Source organism: Neurospora tetraspora, assembly GCF_033439725.1.
Source record: "Neurospora tetraspora strain CBS 560.94 chromosome Unknown B0H65scaffold_8, whole genome shotgun sequence".
NCBI classification, from domain to species: domain Eukaryota; kingdom Fungi; phylum Ascomycota; class Sordariomycetes; order Sordariales; family Sordariaceae; genus Neurospora; species Neurospora tetraspora.
In genome coordinates this window covers 1,821,724-1,847,928 of record NW_026944390.1, presented here as the reverse complement: position 1 = coordinate 1,847,928, position 26,205 = coordinate 1,821,724, and the positions used below count along the sequence as shown (strand labels likewise).

Sequence of the window (26,205 nt, the reverse complement as noted above, 5' to 3'; positions counted from 1 at the left end):
CACATGTCTGATTTGAAACCTTGCCATGACATCTGCTTATGCAATCAACATTCCTTCTGCCGCACATCTCATGAAGATGTCACGAATAACGCAAGGCATACGAGCAACATGATTTAATGTTTTCTTTTGGCTCTGTCGATTGGGTCCTAGCTATATGTATGTGATGAATCCGTTGTTTGGCTTCCTCCATCTCGAAGCGGACGGTTCCCATTTCGAACTGACCGTTGAACCTTCCATTGGCCAGGGCGTCGTGTCCAGGTAGAATGTGGTATGAGTATCTACCTGCCAGCGACTACTCCCTTAGCCGGAAAAGTTGGGTAATAATCTTGTTTGAGCATGACGTGCGTCACAGAGAGCATTGTAAGTAATGCTCTCCAACGCCAGGCCGAGAGGTAAGGCCTTCAACCTCCTCATGGAACTCTTGGAACCACTCAGTGTTGCTCCAAATTTCGTTGAGGACGATGACCTCCCTCTCCACTGCCTTGGCATTGTATGTTAAGGGTTTGGGTACGTTGGGATGTGGGCAGACGCCCGAGGAGTAGATCGTCACTAGCCGGGTAATCGGCTGGCGGCTTTCAGCATCCTGATTGTGATAAGAGGCTCAGGGCTTTCGATGCAAGATGCAAAAGTCCCACAGCCCGTTGTCACTGTGGCTTAGCGATGAGGACGCGGTCGACGCGGTCGGGTGTTAGATCTTGTAAGACCGATGCCACTTGGGGTTGACGTGGCCGAGATGCTGTTCGATCTTGTAGAACGAGCGCTCCTCTGTCTTCTTCTGTTATAAAACCACAATCATGCGTTAGTAAACGAACAGACCCCTTTGACAACAACAATCTCCTCCAAGAAAGGAAATAACAATGAACTTACCTCAGACTTAGCACCAAGCTTCCGCTTCTTAGGAACGGGACCAAGGAGGTGCTCCAACGCCTCCCTCTTGAACTTCCGGAACCACTCCGACCTCTCCAGCATCGCCTCCAAGTCAATCGTGCCCCGTTCCGCAACCCTTGTACTCTCATTCACAAACGGCTCAACACTGAACACCACCTTCTCCAAACTTCCCTTCTTCCGCAACACATCCAGCCGATTAATCGACCACTTGAAATAGCGAAAGAACTTGAACGTCGAATACGGCACCACCCCGTTAGCAAACCTCGCCCTAGCATTGAGCAAGTCCCTGACATCCTTCGGCCTGACATGCGTGCTCCGCATCGCCACCACGATCTCCAGCGTCTTGACATTCTTGCAATCCTGAAGCCACTTCAGCGCCGCCCGCTCGGTCGCGCACAACTTGCTATTGTGGACCGGACCGATGTGCCAAGCCACGTGCTGCACGTACTCCGTCAACAGCGGCGACAAGGTCGCGTCCTGCCAGAGCAGGTTCATCGACGCCGTCAGCTGGTCGCTGCCGTGCCAGCTGTCGGAATAGTTCCAGCGGAAAAAATCGTCGTACCGCAGGTAGAGCTGGGTGCGGCCGAAGTACTCGGCGTAAGCGACACTGCGGATTTCCTGGGAAATGGCGCCGAGCTTGAAGAGGCCGCGGAGCTGGGCGCGCAGGTGGCGCGGGGAGGAGTAGAATTGGAGGTGTTGCTGGTAGGAAAACTGGCCGGAGGGCGGGGTGTCGGGGGTGGTGTGCCACACGTAGCGGTAGATCATCAGCTGGAGCTCTTGGGGGAGCTTCATGAAGGGGAAGATCTCGTGGGGGAGGAGGGGGCGCGAGGGGCTTGGGGCTGGGGCTGGGGCTGGGGTTGGGGTCGAGGTGATGGAGGCCGAGTTGCCGGTAACGACGTTGCCTGTGACGGCATTGTTCATGGGCTGGTGGTTGAGAGTGGATGGAACGACGACAAAGGGGTGAGGCGCGAAAGACGAGGAAGGCGTACCGGAGGAGGTCGACGCCGCGGCGGCAGGAACCTGACCGGCAGCAAGCTGAGCGGCAGCCTGAGCCTTAGCGGCAGCAATAGCCCTCCGCTTCCGCCGAGCGGCCCTGAGAGCAGATGGAGTCTGCTGCTGAGCGGCAGCTTGAAGTTGAGCCTGAGCGGCAGCCTGGGCCTGGGCGGTAACAATAACTCTCTGCTGCTGCTGAAAGGCCATATAAGCACGCTGAGCATAGGCCTGCTGTTGAGCGGCCATAAGAGACACAAGTTGAGCATTATTGGCTGTGGCCGGGTGACCCGTAACGGAGGGGCCTACGACAGGATTAGCCACGAACTGGTTGGCCGTAGCCAAGTGGAAATTGTCGGTGACAGAGTTGCCTACGACCCAGTTGCCCGTGACAGAGTTGCCTGCAATCGAGTTGCTTGTGGCCGAGTTGCCTACGACCGGATTGCCTACGACAGGACTAGCTACAACCGGATTACCCACGACAGCACTGGCTACAACCGGATTGCCTACGACCTGGTTGCCTGTGGTCGAATTGCCTATAATCGAGTTGTTAGTGACGGAGTTACCTGCGATAGAGTTGTTTATGACAGAGTTACCTATGACATAGTTACCCGTGGCTGAGTTCCAGCCTTGAACCGAGTTGCCAGGAACCCAGCTGCCTGTGGCCGAGGTGCCTATGGCTGGGTTGAGGGTGTTGCCGTTGAGGGTGTTGCCGTTGAGGGTGTTGCCGGGAATCGAGTTGCCTACAACCGGGTTGTCGATGACCGGGTTGTCGATGAAAGAGTTGTCCGCAATCGAGTTGTCGTTAGGCAAAATGCCAGTGACCCAGTCGTCCCAGTTAAAGTAGTCGTCCGGGCCCGCATTGCCATCGAAGTTCCAGCCGCCGTCTCCATCGCCGTTGCCTAAGGCTAGACTAGGAGGGGCGTTCCAATTTCCGAAGTAGAAATCCCCGGAGAAAGACATGGTTGCTTAGAAGATGTCGTGTGCAAAGGCACTTGGTGTATCAAGTCCAGAGGTGCAGCGACACGAGTATCTTCAAATGTTGTCTAATGGCCGATGGTGATAAGTCAAAAAAAGAGGAGGGGTATAAAATAGAAAATACCTCTATTTATGTGGAAGTAATAAATATCGTGTGGCAATATTAATGCAGGGTGAAGTGACCTGCAGAGCCTCAAGAAAGGTGAAGAATTTTTTGGAAAATTAAACCTGGGTGATGGTGAACCATCCCCCACAAACCTAAGGCGGTATATTGGAAAGATTTGGTTATTAAGTGGGGGGAGACCATTCACTGGAAGTTCGTTCACGGGAGGAGGGAGGATACAGCCTCATTCTCCTTAGTAGAGCCACGTCCTCACTTCACCACAGGTTCATCCAATTTACTAGATGTTTAGCCACACGGATACCCCTCCCCCTTTTTGAGCCTCACGTGGCAGTTGGTACGTCTACAGAAAACATGGCATATCAAAGTTGGCGAGGGATTGGGGCAGGCAAAGCACATCTTGAGCAGGTCACAACTGGGATCGATCTATCTTAAAAGAAAGTAAACATTCTTTTCTAGCTTATAATGCTCGTCATCTATATGTATCCGCTAACATTATCCGAACGACCTCAATAGTCTAATCAAGAGTGATGAGATATCCCACAACAAGCACCAGTGCCGCAGCACAATCCTGTCACGATTCCAAGCAGCCACGACAGAGAAAGCAACTGGAATGTTGCTGACAAAGCCACCACCCCTTGGTGCCGCCGGAAAGCCAGGGTAGGGTCGTCCTTTGTTTGTCCTAACACCAAGCAAACCACTTCGCCGTTACGATAACCTGCACATCCAACACTAGAGAAGGGAAACCTACTGCCGAAGATCGCACCGTGCAATGTACGACCATTCGAGTGTCTCATCTGCTTTCCTAGAGGTACCGTTCAGCTCTTCAGTTCTCGGACGTCAAACAATCGAGTGTCGGTTGCGACGTTAACACGCGCAGACTTGTGTGAGATATTGATGTGCTTTGGGCCATAGGGGGTTAACTGATGGAGGAACGTTCTTAAACTTGGGACACGAGGGCCTGGAGTCTGGATTGAGACACAGGGAAGGGAGTGGGAGGATGAAAAAACCCTTGAAGAGAGATGCTGTATTCATTTTGATGGAATTCGCACAAGCCAAGGTGTATGGCAGCTTTTGGCCTTCCCTATGTGCTCTACAGTGCATTCTGCGGCTACTCGCCTGATTTATCTCCGCTGCTAACTTCCTTTCTTTTGTGTCCAACACTCATCCTTCCCCGGCAGAACAGGCGTCAAGTTGGAGAAGGGTTTTGAGAATATCGGCGCTTGTGTGAAGACCATAAGAATGGCATAACTCTCACTGGAAAAGAAATCCAGTGGCTGTGTGAAAAGACATGGCACGCTGATCTTGTAGTTTGCCGAGATATACAGGATTAACAGCATTATGGGTCGGTTAGGGGTTTCTCGTGAGCAATGTTGAGAGTCAACGCTGCTTGGAAACACTATTTGTGCTGCAGTTCAGCGAAGACATCGAACTCGTCGACATCGGAGTTAGTGGCCATATTTGGTATGTTTTGAACTGGGGGAACATGTAGTGGATATGGTGTTCGATCTTATACGTCTTCTGTCCCTCTCCCTGTACAACAGTCGACATGTTCGATATTAGCGACTTTACTGAGAATTTTGTGGTTGTGGCAGAGGAGAAAAGGGGAAGACGACGTACCTCAGACGTAGGACCAATCTCCTCAGATACAGCTCGTATGAAGTCTTGAACCCATGGAGTGCTCTTCACGCAATCCACGTAACGTCGTGTCTCCACGCTGAAGACAAGCTTTTCAAATCGTGGTAGAGACACTATTGCGTCTTTCCGCTTGCGGTAATGACGGCAATTGTGTAGCCTCGGAGGTTTGTAGAGCAATGGATCAACTCCGTTTTGATATGGCTATACCGCGAACATGATTTCCAGCGACTTCAGCTGTTTGAGGGTCGCCAGCCATTTGATAACCTCGAGCTCAACATTGAGCATCTCGACCTCAAAGATCGGCCCCCAACGCAGCAAAACATGTTGAAGGTTGTCTCCAAGAAGGCCGGACTGTTGGGCAATTCTTAAGCGGCGGATCTGGAACATGCTCTCGGGGCCTTGCCCTCTCCTGTGAGGCTCATGCCAAAACTCGAAATGGAACTGACTGCGGGAAAAGTACATCTAGTAGGCATCCCTCCGTATTTTCTTGCAGATGGAACCCAATGTGTGGAGTGCCTTGAGCTGGTCTTCCAAATCTTCGTTTAGTGGATCGTACTCGTACTCAATAGCATACTGACGAACAAACCGCTGCCACTGGTACTTGTCTGCTTCAGGGTCGACTGTCCAGGCATACCGGTAAACCATGAGCTTGATCTCCATTGGCAAGCGCAGGAAAAGAGATGATGGTCGTGCTAGGATTTCTTGTGTTGCGTTCTTGACTGAATCTGGAGGGACGCGTTCGTGACTTGATGTGGAGGGAGTTGTCGAGGCCTTCGAGGCCTGTTCAGTGGTAAACATAGTGTCAGGGCGTTGTTGAGAATGTGCCGGTCAGAAGGCGACGCGATCGGAGGTATCGGATGTAGAGATGTAGAGAGAGGCGCTGGTCTCTGAAAGGAAGCAGACCAGCGAAGCCGTACCGCCCCAAATTTGAAGGATTCGAGAAGGGTGAGGGTGAATGATGAAGCTGATGGATGGGCTTGAGTCTGCAGCGTTAACGGAAGAGGAGAAAACAGAAACCTGGGCAGGGCAGTCTGGAAATACGGTGCATGCATGACGGGAGTGCCGGGGAAGGCGAGCCCAGTCAGTGAATGGGCACTTCAGGGCAGGATCCACAACAAAAGCCTGGACTGCATGTTCTGGGAAAGAGCGGTTGAGGCAGCATACCTTGAACTTGAACGTCAGATGGTTTTCAGAAACGCAATTACACTTCATTGTACCTGTTTCAACCACTGAGGTTATCCCAGACAAGGCGCCTTGTTTGGGAAGTGCCTTTCCATACACGCAAGGGCATTGACAAAAGTCAAAACAGTAATATTCCTTGTGGTGTGCCTACATCGGAACGAGACTTCGTTTGTGGAAGTGTTCTTTGTGATTGTGTCTCATGCTCAAATATGCTGGGCATGTTCGGTGTTTACCATACCTAGGCCATACATAATGCATCTTCAGTCGCAACATCATGACAAGCCTTGTTACCTCTGCGAAAGAAGTGTGTTGGGAATGGAAGGAGGACGTCTGCCAGAGGAGTGAGTCGGATGGAGATTGACGATCGAAGGAAGAGCAGACAGAGCAGTCATGATGATGTCAAACATCGCACAAAAGGCAAAAAGCAAAAGAACAAAAAAAAGGGTAATGGCCCGTAACGGACTCGAACCGTTGTCTTCCTGCAGCACGTATGCAGACGCGGAATTTCCACGCCGGGAATGTTACCATTACACCAACGGGCCACACCACGGGAGAAGGGCCTGTTGAGCGAGGTTATATATATACCCAAGGCAAGACGGGGTAGGGACTTGGGATGACGTGGGGTAGACGAGACTCCCGGGAGGATGATGATTTCGGAGGAAGGTGCGGCAGGCAGGCGCGGCAGGTAACAGCTTCGGGAAGAAGAGGCGGCGACGGCGGGAAGGAGCGACGGGGAAGAGCAGACACTGAGGCCCGAATATGGGTCGTTAAGGTACTCTACGTGTACATGTTCGGTCTATTTCCAGGACCAGTTTTTTTGGATTTCTATCTATCTTTTCCACCCAGGTCACTTGCCTCTATAGGTCCTTTCTGATAAGTACATGCTATGACTCTGATCGATTACCTGACACCCAGGCAGTGTTTCACTCCTTTCCATAACACGATGCCAGATGAAACAGAAATTCCCCGCACGAGTCCCTCTGACACTTCCACTTCCAGTGATTCCTTGACGTCGAGGCCGTGGTTCAATGGCAGGCGTCCTGGTTGATAGTTGCCGAGAAAGTAAAGCAGTAGGCTCGACTCATGGGAAGAAGATGACCTCGTTCAGATTTGGTAGGAACGAGAAGGCCAGTCGTACTCATCCCTGACGCCAATGTGCTGGTCAAACTTGTATCGTCGCTGCTCCGTGTCCTGTTGTTCGTCGGAACACAGATTCTTGGTTAGTTAACCACCCTCAGTCAAATTACCATAGAGGTAGGAAAGGCAACCGATAAACAACATACCTCAGAGGCAGGCGCGAGCTTCTCAAACTCCTCCTTGAGTTCCTTGAGCTGCGGGGTTTCCTCCCAAGAAAAGGCCCTTTCTTTGCTTCCCACACCACGCACGTACCATCTCGCAACCACTTGTCCAGCTTCGGCAGACGCCGAATATCTTCCACATCCAAAAACGGAGATCGAAACGGCCAAGTTTCAATCACAGTCCCATCATCTCCAATATGAATCATGGGACCTGGACCTAGATTGCCTACGACTAGATCAAAGACGACATCCAAGGTCTTCAACCGCTTGAGGCTCGCCAGCCACATTAACGCTCTTTTCCCCCGCGAGGGTCCCTGAGACCCGTCAGTTACTCCAGATCCATGGCACAGCACAAGACACACATGTTGAAGCTGTTCTCTCAGGAGAGGAGAAATGCCCATGATCTTCCTCAAGCAGAAGTCGTCGACCATCCTTCTGGCTGTGGAAATGCGGCGGTCGGTGGTGATGTACGCCTGAGTGCGGGAGAAGAACTCAGCATAAACGTGGCTTCTCATTTCGCGGCTCATGGCGCCCATGGCGCTGATTGCTGATAGTTGCTCACGCAGCTGGAGAGAGCGTGGGCTGCCCTCTGAGAACCAGGCCTTGGGATTGTTTTCGTCTGGCAGGGCGAGCGTCCAGGCATCGCGGTAGATTTGGAGCTGAATCTCTACCGGGAGCGCGCGAAGCCGGAACGCTTGGATTGCGGGTTGGACGGACATAGCTGCGTCGGCGGTCGAGCTGCTGGTAGCGCGCTCGTCGCTCATCGTGGAGGAAGGATTTAGGACTCGCAGGTGTCGTCGAATGGCTGGGTGGTCCGGAGTTGAAAGAAGACCAGGAACTGAATTAAGGAAATTTGTTGGGGGGTTGGAGGTTGAGGGGGCTAAAAAGCAAACCAAGTGCAAGTGAAGGGAAAGATGCGTTGTGGGTGAATGTGAATATATCTAGTAGGGCCCTTCACTCTGAATAGAGTTGGGACGAAAAAATGGCAAAAACCGCTATCAACGAAACCTTGGCCCGCTACATGTACTGCTCGTTCGATGATACATCCTTGGGTATATCCACAGGCCTTCCAAGGCTCGGATAGCCCACGCGAATCGTTCCAACACATCCGCCCTTCAACAACCAGTATATATACGACCGCAGTAACAGCCCGGCGTTCCCCTAACGGGGGACGATAAACCAAAACCGTTGGCTCGGCTCTGTTGAGTTGATGACATGACATGGACGTGAACGTAATCAACCGTTCAAACCAGAGATGCTGTGTTTTCTATCCCCAAGGGCAAAATAGAGGCGGAAGCGTCCGTTTTGGCTGTGATCGAGGAGGAGTGGACTCAGATCTCGTAGGAACACGGCCAGTCGGGATAGGTGACGCCGATATGATTCTTGAATTTGAAGCAGCGCTGCTCGGTGTTCTGTGCGGTGGTTGATACTCAAGTCAGCAACCAGTGTAAATCAACTTTGGAAGTGGCAGAAGGGAATGAATGGGCAAAAAACGTACCTCGGAAACAGGTGCGTGCTCGAACACCTGTCTGAGTTCCTGGAACCATGGGAACTCCTCCCATGAAATCGCCTCTTCCTGTGGGTAGATGTGACCCCACTTGAGCCTAAACACCAGCTTCTCCAGGCGCGGTAGACTCTGAATCCCAAGTTTTGCCGACTCGAGGCCCGGATGCCTCCAAAAAATACTATTTCTCGATGCCAGGTCTTGCCACTGTTCGAACACAACTTCCAGCGTCGTCAACTTCCTCAGGCTCGTCAACCATCTCAATGTGTCATCTCCCGGGCCATTGTGAGAAGTAAAATCCATATCATTTATCACGACACATGCGTGTCGGACGTGCTCCGAAATAAATGTCGAGTCATGGATCACCGTCCTGACGTCATTGCTAATCGCACTTTGGGAAGGTCGCAATAGAATAATGTTGGATTGTAACACTGCCTGGGTACGAGAGAAATACTCTTCATAAACGACATCCCTCATGTGGCGGCAGACGGAACGCATGGTGCAAACTGTCGAGAGCTCCTCTTTGACTTTCTTGCTCATTTCACGCTGGATCAATTGGTTCTTGACACAGCGAAGGATGTATTCGGGGCCATTGCCGCGAACTCTCGTGCGGTGCTCTTCTATCGGCCCAGTCATCCACGCAAAGCGGTAGATTTGGAGCTGGATCTCCACTGGCAGAAGAAGGAGTGGAAACGGTCGGTACGCTCCGGTGTCTAAGCCGCAGATGACGCCCTCGTCACTCATGGTGTTGGCAGAGGATGAGAGCGAGGAGGAGGAGGGGTTCGGTTTACCGGCGATTTGGCTGACGAAAGCCCATGGCGTGAAGTGTGAAGTGGATGAAACCTTCACGATGATGGAAGGCGACGACCGTAGACTGTAGATTGATTGTTAGAAGATTTATTCGTTGAAGGGGTGGTAGCGAATACTCAACTGCCGTATTTACTGACCTGTCCGAATGGCAAGGGCGGTTAAGTAGGAAGAAGGTTTGTCCGGCATATCACTGTAAAGGTGCCGTGTTTTGTGAAGTTGTCAAGTCGTTTGCTGGTCTGGAGATATCAACAACAGGAGCTTGATCGTAGAGGGGGGCGGGGTGGGTGGTGGAGAGGGAGCTGGAAAGGAAATCCAGTGGAGGGGGAAAATGTGCAGACCTGGATGAAAGAATTGCTGGTACGGTACTCTCGAAATCATTCGCCCTCAACATGAAGAGCTGTCATGTGAAACGGATCGATGCCGCACATTGCACTCTGAAAATTACAGACCCACTTCACATGCAGTACAATACCGACAATGCGCACGGCAGGGCCCAGAAGGCCAAGTGCAAGCTGGTTTGAGTTTCTGAGATGAATCTAAAAGGTGGTTTGAGGAAACAAACAAAGAAAGGAACATGCGAGAAGATGATGCGGTGTTTGACAACGGTCGTTCTTCTATGATGGAGCTCACGTTCGTCAGGCGAAACGTGACTGCTAGGAGTCTAGAATGCTAGCTACTTCTATGCTACGTGGAGTAGGTGCGATGTGAATGTCCCGCATCAAACCAGACGGGGACCCTCCCCTTTCCATACACCACTTGCCAAGCAAATTTGCAGCCACCACCCTCAAGACACTCCTTCCATATGACTTCCCCAGAGACCTCATCACACATTCATCTACATCATTTCAATCTATGGTAGCCAGATTCATTTCCCGAGCCTTCGGTTCCTTCCCATCGCTTAAAAGGCACTTTCCTTGAAGCAATGTATTGATCCTCTTTCCTCCGCACTTGTACGTGCCTTCCATTCTTCGATAAACTTCCATGAGAGCTTCCAATATTCAGACATCGATGCGACCTGACATAGAAGCAAACGTGAGCTCATAAATGGTTATGCTAAGGTCGATGGATTGCGCAGGTAATATGGCATATTCCAGAGAGATTACCCATGGTCCAGTCGGGAACATGCCATAAAATACCTTCGTGACTCCAGCAATATGGCGTCTAGAGGATCCTGTGGGCCAGTGATTTGGCCCACAGGGGGTTGAGACAGCCAAGATGCTGTTCGATGATTTGATGAGGTGGCTCTGAGTCCTGTTTTCGTTGTTGTTAGCATCGGCCATTATTCAGGGAAGAATTCTTTGCCGCAACCGTGAAACACAAATTGAGTGCGGAAAGAGGTGGTTTGCCCCAGAAGGAAAGTGCGTTTTTGAAGATTAAGAGAGAAAGAAGAGTTTGAACGTACATGATTCGCGACGTCCTCCACCAACGAGCGGAACCAGTCGACATCGTTCCAGAGATCAACGAGCTCTGGTCTGTCGGACTCGAATATGACGAAGGGCTTTTCTGATTTAGCATTGCGTCGAGCCAAACTGACAGCCAGACGGCGCATAGCATTGGCAGAGTAATGCGCACCCTTCCTGTTTTCCAAGTCAGGCCCATTGGAGATGACAATCTTCAACGTCTTGAGCTGCTCGAGCCCTTCCAACCAACGCAGTGTCGCTACTCGATGTTCATAATTCTCGGGCCAGTGTAGGCTGACATGCTGCAAATGGTACTTGAGCAGAAAAGAACCCTGCATTCTCGCCATGACTTGGACGTTGTGCTTGGAGAACCCCTGCATCTGCGTGTTCCAGCGGAAATACGCTTGGGTGCGGTGAAAGAACTCGGAATAGGCCTCAATCCTCATCTGGTGAGACACAGCGCCCATTTTTGTCACAACAGAGAGCTGCTCCTTCACGTAATCGGTTCGCAACTGACCGCTCTTCTTGACTGTGTGTGGCTTTGGGTCAACGGCCCACGCCATGCGGTAGATGATGAACCTGATCTCGGGCGGAAATCGGAAGAACGGGAGCTTGGGTGCGGGTTTGTTGGTAGGTTGGGACTCTAAGGCGAATACGTCAGATGACAAGTCGGCCTCTTCGTTGAATATGCCACTTCTAGCCACCTTCTGGGAGATATCGGGGGGCTTCTCCAAAGAAGACATGATGGATGAGAGCGGTCGCAGTAGTTTGGGGCGCGTCAGGGTGGAAGTGACAACTGAATCAGAACATTAGCATGTCAGTTCCTTCTCAGATCGTAATGACTTCATACCTTTGGTCAAGTCCCACGTCGTCTCTCTCTTTGGCCTGGGACGCTGAACCGAGGAAGTGGAAGACGAAGATGCGGCATGGTTTATGTACGCGAGGGAGCGAGCTCCAAATTATATTCACGGGTGGCTTCCATTCACAAGATGGCTTCTATTCACGGGTTTGGCTCAGCAGGTTCAGGTTCAGGTTCAGGTTCAGGTTCTGGGCTTGGCTCTGGAACCTTCAGAGGATCAGGGTATAAAACCTTGTCTTCCACATCTAGCCTTCCCTTTTGGGATTTCCCTTTTCTTCTTCAACTTCTTGCTTTTAGTCCAAGTTAGCCATTAGTGTTGTACAGTCTTTGCACATCGCACCCATACCTGACTACGCTGTGACAACTGGGCAATGCAAAAGGGAGGAAAGACGGTAGAACGTCGGAAGCCGATTCGGAGATGGAATGAAAAGTACATAGATGGAAGCAGAATGAAGTAGATGTGAAAAAGATAAGATACCACCTTCAGACATCACCACAACCCCCGCCCACTTGGCGCAAAACAACCTATACGGAAACTGTTGAAACATACAGATGTGCGCAGAACCTTTGATTTCGCTCAGAGAGATCTCAGATAGATACCTCTCAATTACCCTTCACCGCAGGTAATCCCCCTCCCAAATTTTCTTGATCTCAAACCCACCGAACCCGGAACGGCCCTCTGATACATCGGGCATACTGTAGCCATGAACCCGAATGTCAAGGTTTATGAGCATTGGATATGACAGGAAGGTAGTCGGTAGAGACAGCAAGCGACTAGCTCTCGCTCAAAAGACTTCCATCAGCAGTCCAGTCCCTTCCAAAACTCCGAGTGACGCCCCCGCCGTCTTTGCCCCTTCCACCAAGAAAGTGCGTGCCATCGTGACTTCCAAGTCCAAAGCAAGTAACACCCCCAAAACGCCCAAGACTGCCCGTGACTGACCCCTCAACCTTCCATCTCAACTTTTATCCCACATTCCCACTACTCGGTCCCGAACCGTGTAACAACCCTTCAACACAACCAATCATATGTTCCCTCTACAGCAGTGTCAGAGGGTAGATATACTACTTCGACCGCGCCTAATTCCAACACTTAGAGGCCTGGCCAAGCCCTGCCCCTGGGTCGGATGGTATAGTGGTCACGGAGTTGTAACGGATTGGGACCCGTTCCAATTCTGCTGCTGTAACGCGTTCGATTCACGGGTGAGTCTTCTATCATTCTCCCATTTTTTTAATTCTATCCTTCCCTCTTTTTGTATGATCAACTGTGATCATGTACTGTGTGTGTGAAGTTCCTTCCTTCCTCTTTCACCCCCGGAATTCCCAACGTAATGGTACGAGACCAGCAGTTGAGCCATAAGTTTCCACTCACTAATGGACCTAACACCCGGAGACTTTTTATGGCATCGAAAATCTCGCGAACCGGTGTAGGTATGCAAATAATTCTCATCGCTGATCGGTAAGGAAGGGTAACGTCTAGCCTCGACGTTACTAATGCCAGGCTTTCAAATTCGTGGTACACCTCAGATGATAAATGTGTTGCTGTTGGGGGGAGGCGATCGCTGGTCTATATATCTTTCTGTCAGCTACCGCGCTTGATGTTCTTCTCCATTCTTGATATCCCCCGCCCTGAAGCGTATCCATTTGAATACCTGTCCCCGAGTCCCAAGAGATGGGTACCCGTCAACCCTTTAAAGCGATACCCGTGATTCCCTGAAGAAGCCGTCTATGTGTGTAAATGCAACTACAACCGAGGTCATGCTTGAATGGCCCGTCTAGTCCTCCTGTGATGACTTGAACGCGGAATGATTTCTTCGGCAAAACGGAATTCCAATGTTTCCGGTCGATAGCAAAGTGGTCATTTGCCGGAAAAAGCTCATGGTCTGAATATGCACCCGAAGCCGTACCAAAATCGTGAGTCCCCCTCTGTTCGAAAACCAGGTATCAGCAGCTGTCTAGGCGTCAATTTGAAAAAGGACAAGGGACACTCACCTGGATGATCCAATCATGTTATGACTAGATTCTGGAGGACTTTCTCTTCATCCAACGAGGGTTGAGGCACCCCAGGTGTTCCTCGACGACCTGGCAGGGAGGTTTTCCGTCCTAAATAAGCTGTTAGACTTTGTGGTAAACTATTTCGGCCATGGGAATCTCGCGTGGAAAGTAACAAGGGGAAATAACGAACTGAACACCAGCAAAGAATGGAATACCTTGGACAGTGTTACAAGACTCTCAATCTGTCGGTGGGCTGGAAAAGGCGACAACGAAAAGGGCTTGATTGGAGTTGTCTAGCGGAAGAGGAGAAACGGAAACCAGGGCAGCCTAAAATACCTGGAAGGGAGTGCCGGTGAATGGGCGGCCCAGTGCCATTCACTGGGCAACCCAGGCACGGACTTCCAACACAATCTCTCTCTTGAGCTTGAGGAACCACTTGTTGTTGTTCAGTCTCGCAATATGAAATCCTGCTCTGCTCTGCGAAAGGTCGGCAAAGTCAAACTTGATCGTTGCTTTCTCCAGTCCGCGTAGATTCTCCAAGATCAAAGACATCTGCTTTGATCTATAACCATCAAGGCACGACAAATCTGAGCCTGTGATAACGACTTCAAGCGTTCTGAGCTGCTTAAGAGATTGTAGCCAGTAGAATGCTTCCATCACTGTAATTTCTCGCCTTTTGAATTCACCCTCACCGTCCCAATAGAAGCTCACATGTCTGAGGTGAGCCAGGAGCAAGGGAGAGCTCGGAATGAGTTTTTTGTAATAAACATTGTGAGGCGATTTGCAACCACTACCTCCACCATAGAAATCCCAGCGCAGATAAGCTTGAGCATGGTGGAAATATTCATCAAGAGCTTCGGTCCTCATCTGCTGGCAGATGGCGCCCAACGTCCCAATTGCTAGGAGCTGTTGCTTCAGGTAGGAAATCTTCAGTTGGCCAGTTCCCTCGATTGTATGAGGATGGGGATCAACCTTCCAAGCGTGGCGGTAAATCATGAGCCTGACCTCAAGCGGGAGACGGAACAGCAGAGGCTTGGAGGCCTGGTGGGAAGACGACATGGTGATGGATGTCTGAGAGGTTGACGTTCGGCGAGTGGACTTATGGCAGTTGGCTGCGCAAGGTTATTAGCAGATCTGTCACCATTAAGCTCACTTTGGGATCAGTACCAGATATCAAGCTTCGCGTAGATCGCTGCCCATGATCTGAATCTCTTGAATGATGCCGTCAGAGAAAGGGGGTATTGGTGATGATGGTCAGTATCTCCGAAATTGGTTGGCGGACCTGATGGACTAGTGAAAATGAAAAGTTGTTGGAGGTTGAAAGGTTACAGGAAGCAGAAACTGCGAGTAGGAGAATCGACAAGGGATGTGTACTGGAAACATGGTGGGTCGAGGTAGAAAGGAGGGGCCTCAAACGCAAACCAAACGCAACGAATATCAGATGAAAGCAATGTAAATCTCGAAGCTGACCACCCATTCCATTCGTGATGTCTTGAGCAAAGAGCCAGTTCAAATCGCTTGCTGCGATGAGTGTCAGCCATTTCGGACCAAGAATCAGTGGCAATTGTCTGGGAATTTGAATGTCCAAAATATACAGAACAATAGCCCAGACAAAGTTCGCTGTGGTCTGTGAAGCGCCAGCAGTCATTAATACCCAGATGTGACAATGGATTGAAATGGGGAGTTACCTTACATGCCTACTTGAATGATGCAAAATTACTGCCATCAAATTGTGCCAGACTTCAAATGCTGCCATTCAGGCCTGACACAACCAAGATGCACCGTGATAGTTTGTGGGCGCCGACTTTGGTTCTGTCTAGCTGTTCGCTTCAGTAAAAGTTTCCTAGGCATTGTCTCTTAAGGGGGGGGGGGGGGGGGGGGGTCTTCAGAAAATGTAAAGTGCAAATGAAAAAGAAGAGATACCTTAGGCGACGTTACGATGTCCTCAACACACTCCTTGAAATCTTGAAAGTCTAAATCGCGGTTCCATCTCGTAAGTGTTTCCGGTTCAAGTTCGTACTTGATGGCGACTTTCTACGGTGGCCCAAGTGCGTCTTAGGCCCAATTGAAAACTGGTCCAAGCTCTCAGCTGCAAACAAGTGTCGGAAAAATTATTGACACTCCGTACACAAACCCACGCACACTCCCCTCGTTAAATTAATTGCCTTGCATCTACACCCTTACACCTCAACACCGCATAACTACTATAGTTGCAAACAAAAGTAAAACCCCCTTATCAAATACCTTACACAGACCACCACAGCCAAAGCTTCGTAAGTACTATATATTCAACGACCTAACCTACGGGTTTAACTTACCTATAATATTATAGTAGTGCGTATACTTCCCGCTCCCTTATAAGGCAACGAAAAAAAACCAAAAGCAATAAAAGTCAACTAAAGGCAATAAAAGTTAACTAAAATTAATAGAAGTTAACGAATTAGAGTCGAATGGGTATAATGAGTTGAAACTCTGAGAACGATTGGAATTTGCTAAGATTTAGGGTAGCAGTGCAAATAGATCCTCCGGTTCTTTTGTAGAGAGCTTCGAAGTTTGCTAAGACTTTTTGGGGTAGCAGTGCAAATAGATCCCCCAGTTCTTCTACAAAGAGCCTCGAAGTTTACTAAGATTTTTTAAAGTAGTAATACAAATGGATCCTCCGCTTCTTTTCTTTACGTGGGGTGTATTAAGGTGCACGAAAATACGGGATTATGTACAATGTGAAATGGACTTAATTGCTAAACTGAATCTACGCTAACGCGCTTGGGCGCGTACCTAGTGTCTGTAGCTGATACGGGCTATTTTTCAACCAAACTTTTTCAATTGGGCCTAAGACGCACTTGAGCTACCATAACTTTCTCAAGTCCGCGCAGATTCGCTAATCCTAGATATAAGTAATCGGTATGCGGTGGAAACTAACTATGCCGTGCATATGGTAGCCCAAGTGTTAGCTATAATTAATTGAAAGTTGGTCCGAGCTCTCAACTACAGCCAGTTGCTAGGCCTTTTATATCAACGCCTCCATATCACTTGCACACTCAAACTGGAAGACTCACCTCCATCCAAAGGTATTATATTATCTATCACATTTACAACTTATTATGGAATATTCCAGGCAGGTGCCTGAATGCCGTACTCTATTTTAGCATATACTTTATTAAGCGTAGGACTGCTCTGTCGAATAAGATATATTATATAAGAGTACTCTCCCTATTAACCTCCGTCAAAATTAATTAAATTATTAATTTATATTATATTAACCTAACGTCTATCTTATTTATACTCTATAAAATCGTATACGAAGTTCTAAGTTAAAGTTCTCGATAGTATTTATCTTCAATTTCCTTTAATAAAACTATTATTAACCGTTACGTACTATTATTCTATTTAGTAATTAATTACTTACTTTATTATTTTATATCAGTATTATTTATAAAATATCGCTTCGTATAATAAGTAATACCTACAATTTAATTTCAAACCGACCTTATTATTCTTTATATACTTTTTCGTTTCTTCCTTTCATAAAAGGGGAGATTTTATCTTCATTTCGTTAATTTTAATAATAATTCATTAGATTTATTACTACTTATTTAATTTACCTTTTTAAATTAAATATTTACTTATCCTGCTCAATTTTAAGTCCCTTTTCTTTATAATTCTTTTATTATCCCTTCAAATTTTAAAATTAACTTTTATAATATTAAAAAGTAACGCTATTCCCTAAATGGCTTTTAACCTCTAGGATGATAATTTAATACGTAAAGTACATTAAAATTTTAAATTTATAATAATTTAATTCCAATTTTATTACAAAGAATATTTTACCCCTCCGGCCGCTAAATTTTTTATTAAAACTATTAAATTTCATTTTAATATAAAAACTAGTTAAATCGAAGTTTAAAAAGACTAGACTAACGAAATAAATAATAATATTTATAATAAAAGTTAGATCGTTAATATTAATGCGGCCAATAAAGAAATTTAATAAATTCTATATAAATATTGTAACCTTATTACTAAATACTTTTTTAAAAGATATTAAATTTAGCCTTTCCTTAAGGAAAGAGATGGCGTGTCCATTTAATTTAAAGAAAAGTATTAATAATAATATATAATTAAATTAAGAATTCATAATAATAAAACTATTTAACATAAAGTTAATAATAATATTATTAAAATAGCCGCTAATATATTAATTCCCCTTAATATTAATAGTTCCGTTACTTCTAATTTTCAATCTTCGTTTCATAACTTTTCTAATACCATTAAAATAATTAACGCGCTACCTTTCGTAAATCCTACTCAAATTCCTATTCCTCTTTCTTTATTACTAGTTCTAATAAAATAATTTTCTTACCCCGATTAATCTCTTTGTCCGTTCTCGCCTACTGAATTTATTATTTTCCGTATTAATTTAATTATTAAAATCGTTGCTAATTTTATTTAATAATTTATAACTAATTCTACTACCAAATAATTTGCTAATATAATATAAGCGGAAATTCTAATTAAATTTATTTAAAAGTAATAATAAGAACGAACTTTTATATAGCCGGAATTGACTATAGTTAACAAATTCCCAATTTATTTCGTTAATCCGGTCTAAAATACCTTACATTTTGCCCAAAATAACGTAAAACCTAGTTTTAATTTACCTACTCCGGCTGCCGCTCGGCGTAATTCTATTTAATAGATTAATAATTCTATTATTAATTAATTTTAGCGTACCGCAAACCTTATTAGTATTACTAGTAATACTATTATAATTAGCGCTAAAGATCCGTATAATATTATTAACTTTATTATTTATATAAAAAACCTTTGAATTAATTACGCTAACCGTCTACCCCTATTTAATAATATTTATTAATAACTTTTTTAATTCTACTATAATATATTACCTCTACTAACTGGTTATTATATTTCTACTTATATCATAAAAATATTTTTTAAAGAATTTACTAAATAGGAAAAAGCCTTTGCTAACGAGGAGGAAATTAAATATTAGTTCCGTTAAACTGAATAACGAACTTATTTAATTAAATAAGCTCGTTAGGTTTATTAAATTTAAGAATAAAATATACCTTCTTTAATCTGATTAATTCCCGTTTAAATTCTTCTCGTTTAAATTCCTCCTATTTAAATTCCCTTATTAAGTTTAACCTTTCGCTAGGGTAATTAATGTATAAATATTTAATAACCTTTAATACGTTTTATTAACGCTTCTTCTAATATTTTCTAATAATTGGCTAAAGCTAATTGCGATAGTATTATAACGGATAATACTATTCTCCGCGAAATATTTGAAGATTTATATAACCGTCTTAAGGAATTTAAATTTTATAATAATACTATTCTTAATGAAAAATCTACTACGCTGGTTCATATTCTTAATAATAAATTTATTCAATAGGAGTTCCTTAACGTCGGCGTAATTTTCCTTAACGCCCCTAATAATAAGAAGAAATAAAGAGTTTATATTAATAATAAAATTAACGTTTATACCGATTTTTACTTATTTACTAATATAATTAATAACGTTTTGCTCATTTATACTAAACTTTGCGAAATTATAAATAATAATTTTTAATAAATATTATAAGGTGCTATATTGTCCTAATAGACTAATACCTTATTTTATACCGAATATAATAGTTTTTACGGCAAATTTAGCTATATTACCGACCCTTATAAAGGCTTTATAATATTATAATAATATATTACAATAATTTGATTATAAAAGAAATATACTGCTGAATGCGCGTAATCGAGACGAACAATCTAAATCTTTTACCATCTTTTTTGCTTGTGTTTTGGTAGAGAAATGGATTGTTGAAGATTTTGACCATTATAGAGCTTGTACGTTACATATAAAAAATCCGATTCTTAAAGGGACAATGAAAGTCGGTTGGCTAGCTGTAAGCGAGACCCCCAGAGGGTGGACTCCATACCTAACCGACGAGTACGGTAGGGAAACCCAGTTTTGGTAGCTGTAAGGTGCAGTCTTACAGCTGCACTTTTTGTGTTCGGCTGGATTTCAGTAAAAATATGCAAGTCGCTGCATTACCCCAAATCCATACAAGGCATGCATCTGACCAATCAGAGGCCCAGATTCCTTACTGAAATGGCCGGATTTTTAACATTTTTAACAGTCCTAGACCCCATGTATAAGGCGGTAAAAAACCTACTCCTCAGCGCACCACCGCCCCGAAAACCCCCTATAAATACAGCGCTCCCATACTTAACAGCCCTCTTACAGCCCAGTACCAACGAACACAGAGCAGTAAGGAGCTTCAATAAGAATCTTTGGCTTGCATTACCGTTGCATTACCGTACAGGGAGTGCAGCTGCGGGTTATGTACGGTAATGCAAGGCCTCCTCTACCGTACTACAGCCGGGAACGAACACAACCTTAGGGGCTCCTTGAGAGCAAAGGAGACAGTGTGCCGAGGGAGACATCGTGATCGGGCGTTCGACAAAGTGAAGATAACTGGCTGCAACAACTGGTCAACGAACAGGCTGTCCAAGATGCCAGGCTGAGTTGATATGAATAGTCGGAATAGCGCTCTAACTCAAGTTTTGTTATAGTCCGATTGCCTTAATATAATTCGTCGACGAGGGAAAAGCTCCCTGATGTCGATTGGATCTGTTGTGAAGTCGGAGTTTTCGGTTCGAGCCAGAAAGACGAAGTGGCAGGGAAGGAAACGCTGGAGCTTCAGGGGCTTTGCGTGTCTTAGTTGGGTTCACGTCAGAACAACAAATGATGGCGATCGCAAATAAGGCAGAAAAATGAGCTTGTTGAAAAGTCGATGTTGCAATTGCAAAACGCTGTGGCCCGGGGGTCGACCAACGCGAAAGCCACAAGATCTGAAAGAAAAGAAAGAGAACCCAAGGCGCTCCTTCCTCAGGAAGCCGGCCATAATATCCGAGCAAAGCTGCCATCTTCCAAGTTGAGATTCAAGCATCCAACAAAAGACAGGTGATGGATAGAGGTAGAAAGTGGGAGCAGACATGAGTGATGATGTGAAGAAGCGGAAGGAAAGCGTCATTCGTGACAGCATCAAAGGAGTCTCGTTGTGGTAAAAGTAAGTCAACCGGTGGTGGGACTTGCCATTGCATAATGAGGTAGGTATCATCGACCAAGAACCGAAGGGACAAGGCGGGAACAACTGAGGGGGCATGCTGCAATGAGGCGAGTAACTCTTTCCTTGAGGACAAGGGTAACCACTTCCCTCCTTCCTACTACAAAATATCCCTCCATGTTCTTCTTGTTTCCCGCCCGCTGCTTCTATAGCGTGCCTTCCTTATCATATCCCGGTTTTCCGGACAAGACAGCGATCACTCAAAGAGACCCAAACACTGGATGGACCCTGAGAAAAAAACGCCCAAGGAGGCAGGTCTGATGTACTTTTCTCTTCCCTTTCTTTTCTCTTCCCTTCCAGAACTCCACGTCTATCATACAACAACACACAATGTCTTTCTGCAGCATACCGCTTTTCTATCAAACATGATGATACTCAAACAATATCCAGACACTGCCGTGACAAGCAAGTTTTGAGCTATCCACAAGAACCACTTATTTAAAGCGTAGAATAACAGAATGCACACTCAATAGTTTTGCAAACACCTTCAAGCATCACCACTACCACCCCCGACAACACCCTCCCCCCTCCAAACCCTCCCATGCAACCCATCCAACAACTCATCAAACTCCTCCCTCTGCTTCTTTTTCCCAGCCTCCAGCACATCCTCCAGTAGATTCTCTTCTTCAGACACTGGCATCTCGCCACCTCTAATCTGCTGTCCCTGTCCCTGGTATCCTTGATGTCCCTGTACCTGCAGTCTCCCAGCATTTCTAATGATCCTCCAAGCCCTCCTGAACTCGTCCCGAATAGCGACGATGCCACTGTGCGTGACAGTGCGGGCGACGTTGTGGTCGAGCTCGAAGGGGTCTTCGATGGCGAAGAGGTAGCGGTAGCGGACTTCTTTGAGTTCTACTTCTGGTTTGGGTTGTTGATGTTGCTCGGTAGAAGAGTCCGGGGCGGGTTGTTCGGTCGTAGGAGCGGGAGGGGCCGGGGGAGGTGCTGGTCCTGCCATTTGAGGCTGGGCTGGGAATCCTGGTGGAGGGGCAAGACCAGGAGGAGGCGCCATACCAGGAGCGCCAGCAAGCGGAACAGCCCGTTGTTGAGGCTGTTGTAGCTGCTGCGCCGACGGAGCAGCAGTAGACGGCACACCAGGCGTCGACTCCAACACCGTCTTAGCACCCGTCCACCCCTTTTCTTGTTTACTAAGGATCCCTCCCTGCATGCGAAGGCTGATGACATCCCTTCCCCAGTCGAAGCCTCTGCCAGGCAACGTAGACAATGAACCGTTCTGGGCGTAGTACTCGAAGAACCCGCGAAGGAGATGGCCGATGGAGTCCCGGTTCTGGTTGATCATGCCCATGGCCGCCAGACGTTGAATCTCCTGGTCATCGCGCCAGAAATGCACATTCTTTCCCTTGCAAAAGGCAGCGTCTTCGAGCTGCTCGGGCGTGAGATCGGGCGGGAGCGGCGGGGCGAGCTGTTGCAGGTTCGGACAGACGAAGGGCTTAACGACGTTGATCAGGTAGTGTAGTACCATTAGAACGTAGCCGTAGCTGCTGAGGGTGCCGCGGTAAGGGGAGTTGATGCCGCGGACTTTAGCCCAATGCTTGACGAAGAGAACCATGGGCCGGACGCGCGGGTCGCAGGATGAGTAACAGCGAAGAAGGTGGGTGTTGTGCATGGCGAGGTGAGCAGAGAAGTTGATGTCGCATTGAATTCCCACGCCGGACTTGGGAAACTCGAAGCGGTCGCGGTAGGGATCGCGGGGTTGGTTAGGGCCCATGGTTGATGGGTCGCCGATTGAGCGGATCTGGGAGATGGTTTCGATCAGGTCTGGGGACAGAGGAGTCTCGAAGTCGCACTCGAAGGGCTCAACCAGGGACCTCACTATAGGTCCCCGAAGGAAGGCGATGTAGGAGTTGACTTTGTCTTCTGTGTCCTTGGGATAGAGTTTTCTCCCGAGACACATCTCCAGGTCATGAGCGAGCTGATAACTGATATGTCTCTTTCCGATCGCTTGGAAATCGGAATATCCGAAACTTTCCGCGAATTCCTTGACTGCCTCCCGTATGGCCTCGTTCTTGATACCATCGATGTAGCGTTGGGTTATGAGAGTAATCGCGTCATTCGCACCATCAGACGTGTCATCTCCAACCAAGTCAACCAGCAACTGCTCCGTCCTGGCGCAGTACTGCACAGTTGATTCGTACTGCTGCTGCGACAACAGCATGAGCTGGATGGAAGGGAGCATTCGCAGTTGATCAACTGCCCGCTTCAAGTCCCTGTCATATCCCAAAGGATCGGCGCCGCAGTCGGGATGGTCCTGTAGGGTCTTCCACCTGTTCACGCACATCTGGCCTCGCACTTCCTTATCCGAGCCCTTTTCGGTGATTTGGCGAGACTCCCACATCATGACCATTTGCTCGCCCTCGACTTGCGTGTACACGCCCTGGAGGGTGCGGGGCCGGTCGTCTCGATATTCGAGGTCGTAGAGGTTCAAGGACTGGTATCTTAACAGGCGGTCGCGCAGCTGGTGATCCTCAAGCCCCTCGACGAACGCGAGGCAGACTTGGTTTAGCTTTTGGATATCGGCTGGGGAAAAGTTGTTGATCGTCGAGTTGGTTAGATCGCGTCCGCCCACACTTCTCAGGTAACCTTTTGCGGTTCCGTAATACGAATTGAGGGTTTGGTTCGAGGATTGGTAGAACTTCAGTCCTTTCTTGTCGGTCCTGTGGTCGTATGCTTCGCCCTCTTCGTCATGACGCTGTTTCTCGGGTTGATCTTGTGCATGATCTTTCTGCTGCTTCTTATCCGCTGCAGATGCATGACCGCCTGCCGGCTCATCAGCTTGATGCTCGGCATCTTCGGCCACATCCTGTTCCGGCTCGTCGTTCTCTTCTTCTTCTTCTCCCTTATCTGACATTCCCTTCTCCCCCTTAAGGTGCTCCTCCACCAGATCATCATACAAGCTCTTTGGCGGCTTCTCGCAGACTTTGATGATGGGCACTCTGGTCTTTGACAGCAGGCGAGCGGCAAGCCCAACTTCGAGAAACGCCTTCTCAATCAGCCGAGGGATCGGAGAGCCTGGCGCATCTGGCTGCAGGCGTGAGAGAGGCGACAAGAGACCCAAGTCCATATCAGCAGCCTTGGTAGCAAAGCCAGAAGCAAGACTGCCAAAGCACCGGAGCTGGACGCTCTGGGGAGGGAAGTCGTAGAAGCCGTTCTGGCTCTGCTCGTACTGGGTGATGACGGCCTGGGCAAGTGCCTCGATCTTTTGGCGGAAGGTCTCGTTCTTAACGATGTCGTCGTATTCGATCTGGGCATTCGCGATGATGGTCGCGCATAGACCCTCAAGCAAGTCGGTTTGTGCCTTGAGCTGTTCCGGTCGGACCTGGGGTTGCCTGCCGGGGTTCCAAAGCGCCCCCCCTCTGGGATTTCTGGGCGCTGGACCATCGAAGGATCCTTGGGGGGTGTGGTGTGCCGTGCCGGGGTTGGGACCGGAATGGAGAGGCTGTCGCCAGTTGGTAGTACGGTCCAAGTGCTGGGGCCCTGGGCCATGGTAAGAGCGGGAAGGGTGATGCCTGGGTTGTGGGTGTCCCTGAGGCTGCACTGGAACTTGGTTACCCGTATGAGGCGGGTTCGGCTGGTGGGCTCTAGGGCCAGCCTGCTGGTGATGATAACCTGCTGGTTGTGGTCCTGACTGAGGTCTTTGATTCCTATAACGGCCTCCATTACCATACGGACCAGGTTGACGGCCAGCCTGATGTTCAACTTGGTGTCCAAATCGCTGTCCAGGTTGATGTCCGGCCGGAGGTCCTGGTTGAGGCGCAAACCCTCTCGAGGCTTGTTGTGGTCCGGCAGGCTCAGATGGTTGAGCACGAGGGTCAATGGCGATGTTTAACTGAGCGGACATCTGACGGCGCTGGGCCTGGTTGAGACGCTTCCGGGGTTGTGGAGGGGATGAACCGCTGGGGGCGTTTTCGACTTGGGGTTCTGGGTCGTTGGAGTTGGTGAGGATCATATTCCTCAGGCGATCCTCAAGACCTGGTCCCCGACCTCCCTGTCCTTGCTCCATTGCGGTGGTGATGACCTGAGAAACAAGACGACCCCTAAACTTCCACCTTTTTTTTTTAGTATGGCCAGGCGAGTAGGATGCATGCGTACAGGGAAGAGCAGTCAGGTGTTGTTGATGGTGTGATGAAGTGAATGTGGTGGCTGAGAGAAGCCCGCAGTGATGTTGGAGATGCCCGGCCACTTTAGGTTGTGAAGATTGGTCAGCCAAACTATCGTATATTTACCAGCTGGCCTCAGACTAATTCAGGAACACTGAAGAAAGGGAGGCGCGAGTTGAAAAGCAACACGTCTCGTCTTTGACTCTTCTGAAATTCCACTTCAGGCTTCAGGGCAGTGGCATGGAATATGGAGTGACAAAAGGTACCTTACAGCATGTACCGCAGCGCTGAGATGGGGCCAGTGGAGGCGGCGATGTAGCCCTGATGCCCTGGAGTTGGACTTATTTCCTAAACTTGGGCTATTGAAAATGGTGTTGCTGAATCGTGTAAAGTCGCGTCATGCTTCTCACTCTGTTTGCTTGAAGATGCCGGCTATGTCGTCCACAAACAGATTGTTCCGACTGTGACACCCGACGGCAGCAAGCAACGGGCAGGAACAGCACGCGATGCACCCAATCTTTGGCATATGCGACTAGTGAAACCTGGAAGTGAAGTGCTAAATAACTAGACTTCTAGATCACCAGTTACGTAGGTGTGGAGAGGCTGAGCAGCTTGACGTTTCCGGTCATTTCATTGGTCATTTTCAAGTTGTCTTGACTTGTGATTGGCTAGAATGCTTTCAAGGCCCCACTCCTCTGGCTTTGTCTGGAGATTTGAGGCTCTCGGCGAATGGGCCCAAAATAGGCGGGCAGGTTGTGTGATAAATAACCTAATCCAACGGATGCTCACACGCCGAAGGACTACGGAGGTCCGTTGCATTTATTTAATACACATCCTGCCGGCGGTGCATCCCATCCCGAATTTCCATTTGCAGAGTATTTAGCTGGGCCTGGCACGCCTTTTCCTCTAGGTTTTCCTCCGCATTTTCCCCAGAACCAACACGTCTCACAGGGCAGCTCTTTCAGTGCCACTTCTAGCGCGACTGCCTGTATTTGGACTTCGACTTCGACCTCGAACCTCAACCACAACTACCTTACGATTTCCCAACCCACCCTCTTTACTCACGCCATCTTCCCCTCCGACCAGGGAACAACGACATAATTTTCAGCACCACGTTATTTTGACGCCGAATCTCGACTTTCCGTATCATCTCTCCCTCAAGTGAAAGCGCGCCAATCGCGAATTTGCAACAACTGCCGATCAAAGCCAGGTCGACCTAGATTTGCATGACGTACGACCGAGTCTAGGCAGCCAACAACTTCAATTCCAACCCCCGACCTTGGTC

General features: G+C 48.0%; 7 protein-coding genes and 1 non-coding gene across 8 annotated transcripts; all 8 read right to left on the bottom strand.

Annotated features, from left to right (window-relative positions):
* Positions 1 to 520: 520 nt before the first annotated feature.
* Positions 521 to 2,841, bottom strand: B0H65DRAFT_533043 (uncharacterized protein; the record flags this gene model as incomplete). Its single annotated transcript, XM_062828974.1, has 3 exons — positions 521 to 775; positions 868 to 1,727; positions 1,878 to 2,841. The coding sequence occupies 3 exons, from the start codon at positions 2,839 to 2,841 to the stop codon at positions 689 to 691; spliced, it is 1,911 nt and encodes a 636-aa protein (XP_062677764.1). The 3' UTR covers positions 521 to 688.
* Positions 2,842 to 4,984: 2,143 nt separating this feature from the next.
* On the bottom strand, positions 4,985 to 5,539 carry B0H65DRAFT_582073 (uncharacterized protein). The gene has a single exon (XM_062830840.1). The coding sequence runs from the start codon at positions 5,411 to 5,413 to the stop codon at positions 5,078 to 5,080; it is 336 nt and encodes a 111-aa protein (XP_062677763.1). The 5' UTR covers positions 5,414 to 5,539; the 3' UTR covers positions 4,985 to 5,077.
* Positions 5,540 to 6,245: 706 nt separating this feature from the next.
* On the bottom strand, positions 6,246 to 6,339 carry B0H65DRAFT_t427. The gene has a single exon. It is a non-coding gene; the product is annotated as a tRNA-Pro (tRNA).
* Positions 6,340 to 6,901: 562 nt separating this feature from the next.
* On the bottom strand, positions 6,902 to 7,918 carry B0H65DRAFT_542666 (uncharacterized protein; the record flags this gene model as incomplete). Its single annotated transcript, XM_062829209.1, has 3 exons — positions 7,187 to 7,918; positions 7,081 to 7,160; positions 6,902 to 6,988 (listed from the first exon to the last, which is right to left on the bottom strand). The coding sequence occupies exons 1-3, from the start codon at positions 7,857 to 7,859 to the stop codon at positions 6,902 to 6,904; spliced, it is 840 nt and encodes a 279-aa protein (XP_062677762.1). The 5' UTR covers positions 7,860 to 7,918.
* Positions 7,919 to 8,372: 454 nt separating this feature from the next.
* B0H65DRAFT_582061 (uncharacterized protein) lies at positions 8,373 to 9,409 on the bottom strand. Its single transcript, XM_062830839.1, has 2 exons — positions 8,594 to 9,409; positions 8,373 to 8,507 (listed from the first exon to the last, which is right to left on the bottom strand). Exons 1-2 carry the CDS (start codon positions 9,341 to 9,343, stop codon positions 8,427 to 8,429), a joined length of 831 nt encoding a protein of 276 aa, XP_062677761.1. The 5' UTR covers positions 9,344 to 9,409; the 3' UTR covers positions 8,373 to 8,426.
* Positions 9,410 to 10,570: 1,161 nt separating this feature from the next.
* B0H65DRAFT_582055 (uncharacterized protein) lies at positions 10,571 to 11,552 on the bottom strand (the record flags this gene model as incomplete). The annotated part of the gene is made up of 2 exons (XM_062830838.1): positions 10,571 to 10,660; positions 10,812 to 11,552. 2 exons carry the CDS (start codon positions 11,550 to 11,552, stop codon positions 10,571 to 10,573), a joined length of 831 nt encoding a protein of 276 aa, XP_062677760.1.
* A 2,129-nt stretch (positions 11,553 to 13,681) lies between these two features.
* On the bottom strand, positions 13,682 to 14,719 carry B0H65DRAFT_435704 (uncharacterized protein; the record flags this gene model as incomplete). Its single annotated transcript, XM_062825208.1, has 3 exons — positions 13,682 to 13,768; positions 13,876 to 13,902; positions 14,069 to 14,719. 3 exons carry the CDS (start codon positions 14,717 to 14,719, stop codon positions 13,682 to 13,684), a joined length of 765 nt encoding a protein of 254 aa, XP_062677759.1.
* Positions 14,720 to 20,958: 6,239 nt separating this feature from the next.
* B0H65DRAFT_582049 (uncharacterized protein) lies at positions 20,959 to 25,549 on the bottom strand (the record flags this gene model as incomplete). Its single annotated transcript, XM_062830837.1, has 3 exons — positions 20,959 to 24,857; positions 25,187 to 25,279; positions 25,509 to 25,549. 3 exons carry the CDS (start codon positions 25,547 to 25,549, stop codon positions 21,293 to 21,295), a joined length of 3,699 nt encoding a protein of 1,232 aa, XP_062677758.1. The 3' UTR covers positions 20,959 to 21,292.
* Between the last annotated feature and the right edge of the window lie 656 nt (positions 25,550 to 26,205).

Excerpts from the sequence above, each read along its gene's own strand:
- B0H65DRAFT_582073 (XM_062830840.1), bottom strand. The coding sequence starts at position 5,413 with ATGTTTACCACTGAACAGGCCTCGAAGGCCTCGACAACTCCCTCCACA.
- B0H65DRAFT_582061 (XM_062830839.1), bottom strand. The coding sequence starts at position 9,343 with ATGAGTGACGAGGGCGTCATCTGCGGCTTAGACACCGGAGCGTACCGA. Across the intron at positions 8,508-8,593 it reads AGCACGCACCTGTTTCCGAG|AACACCGAGCAGCGCTGCTT; the intron begins GTACGTTTTTTG and ends ACCACCGCACAG.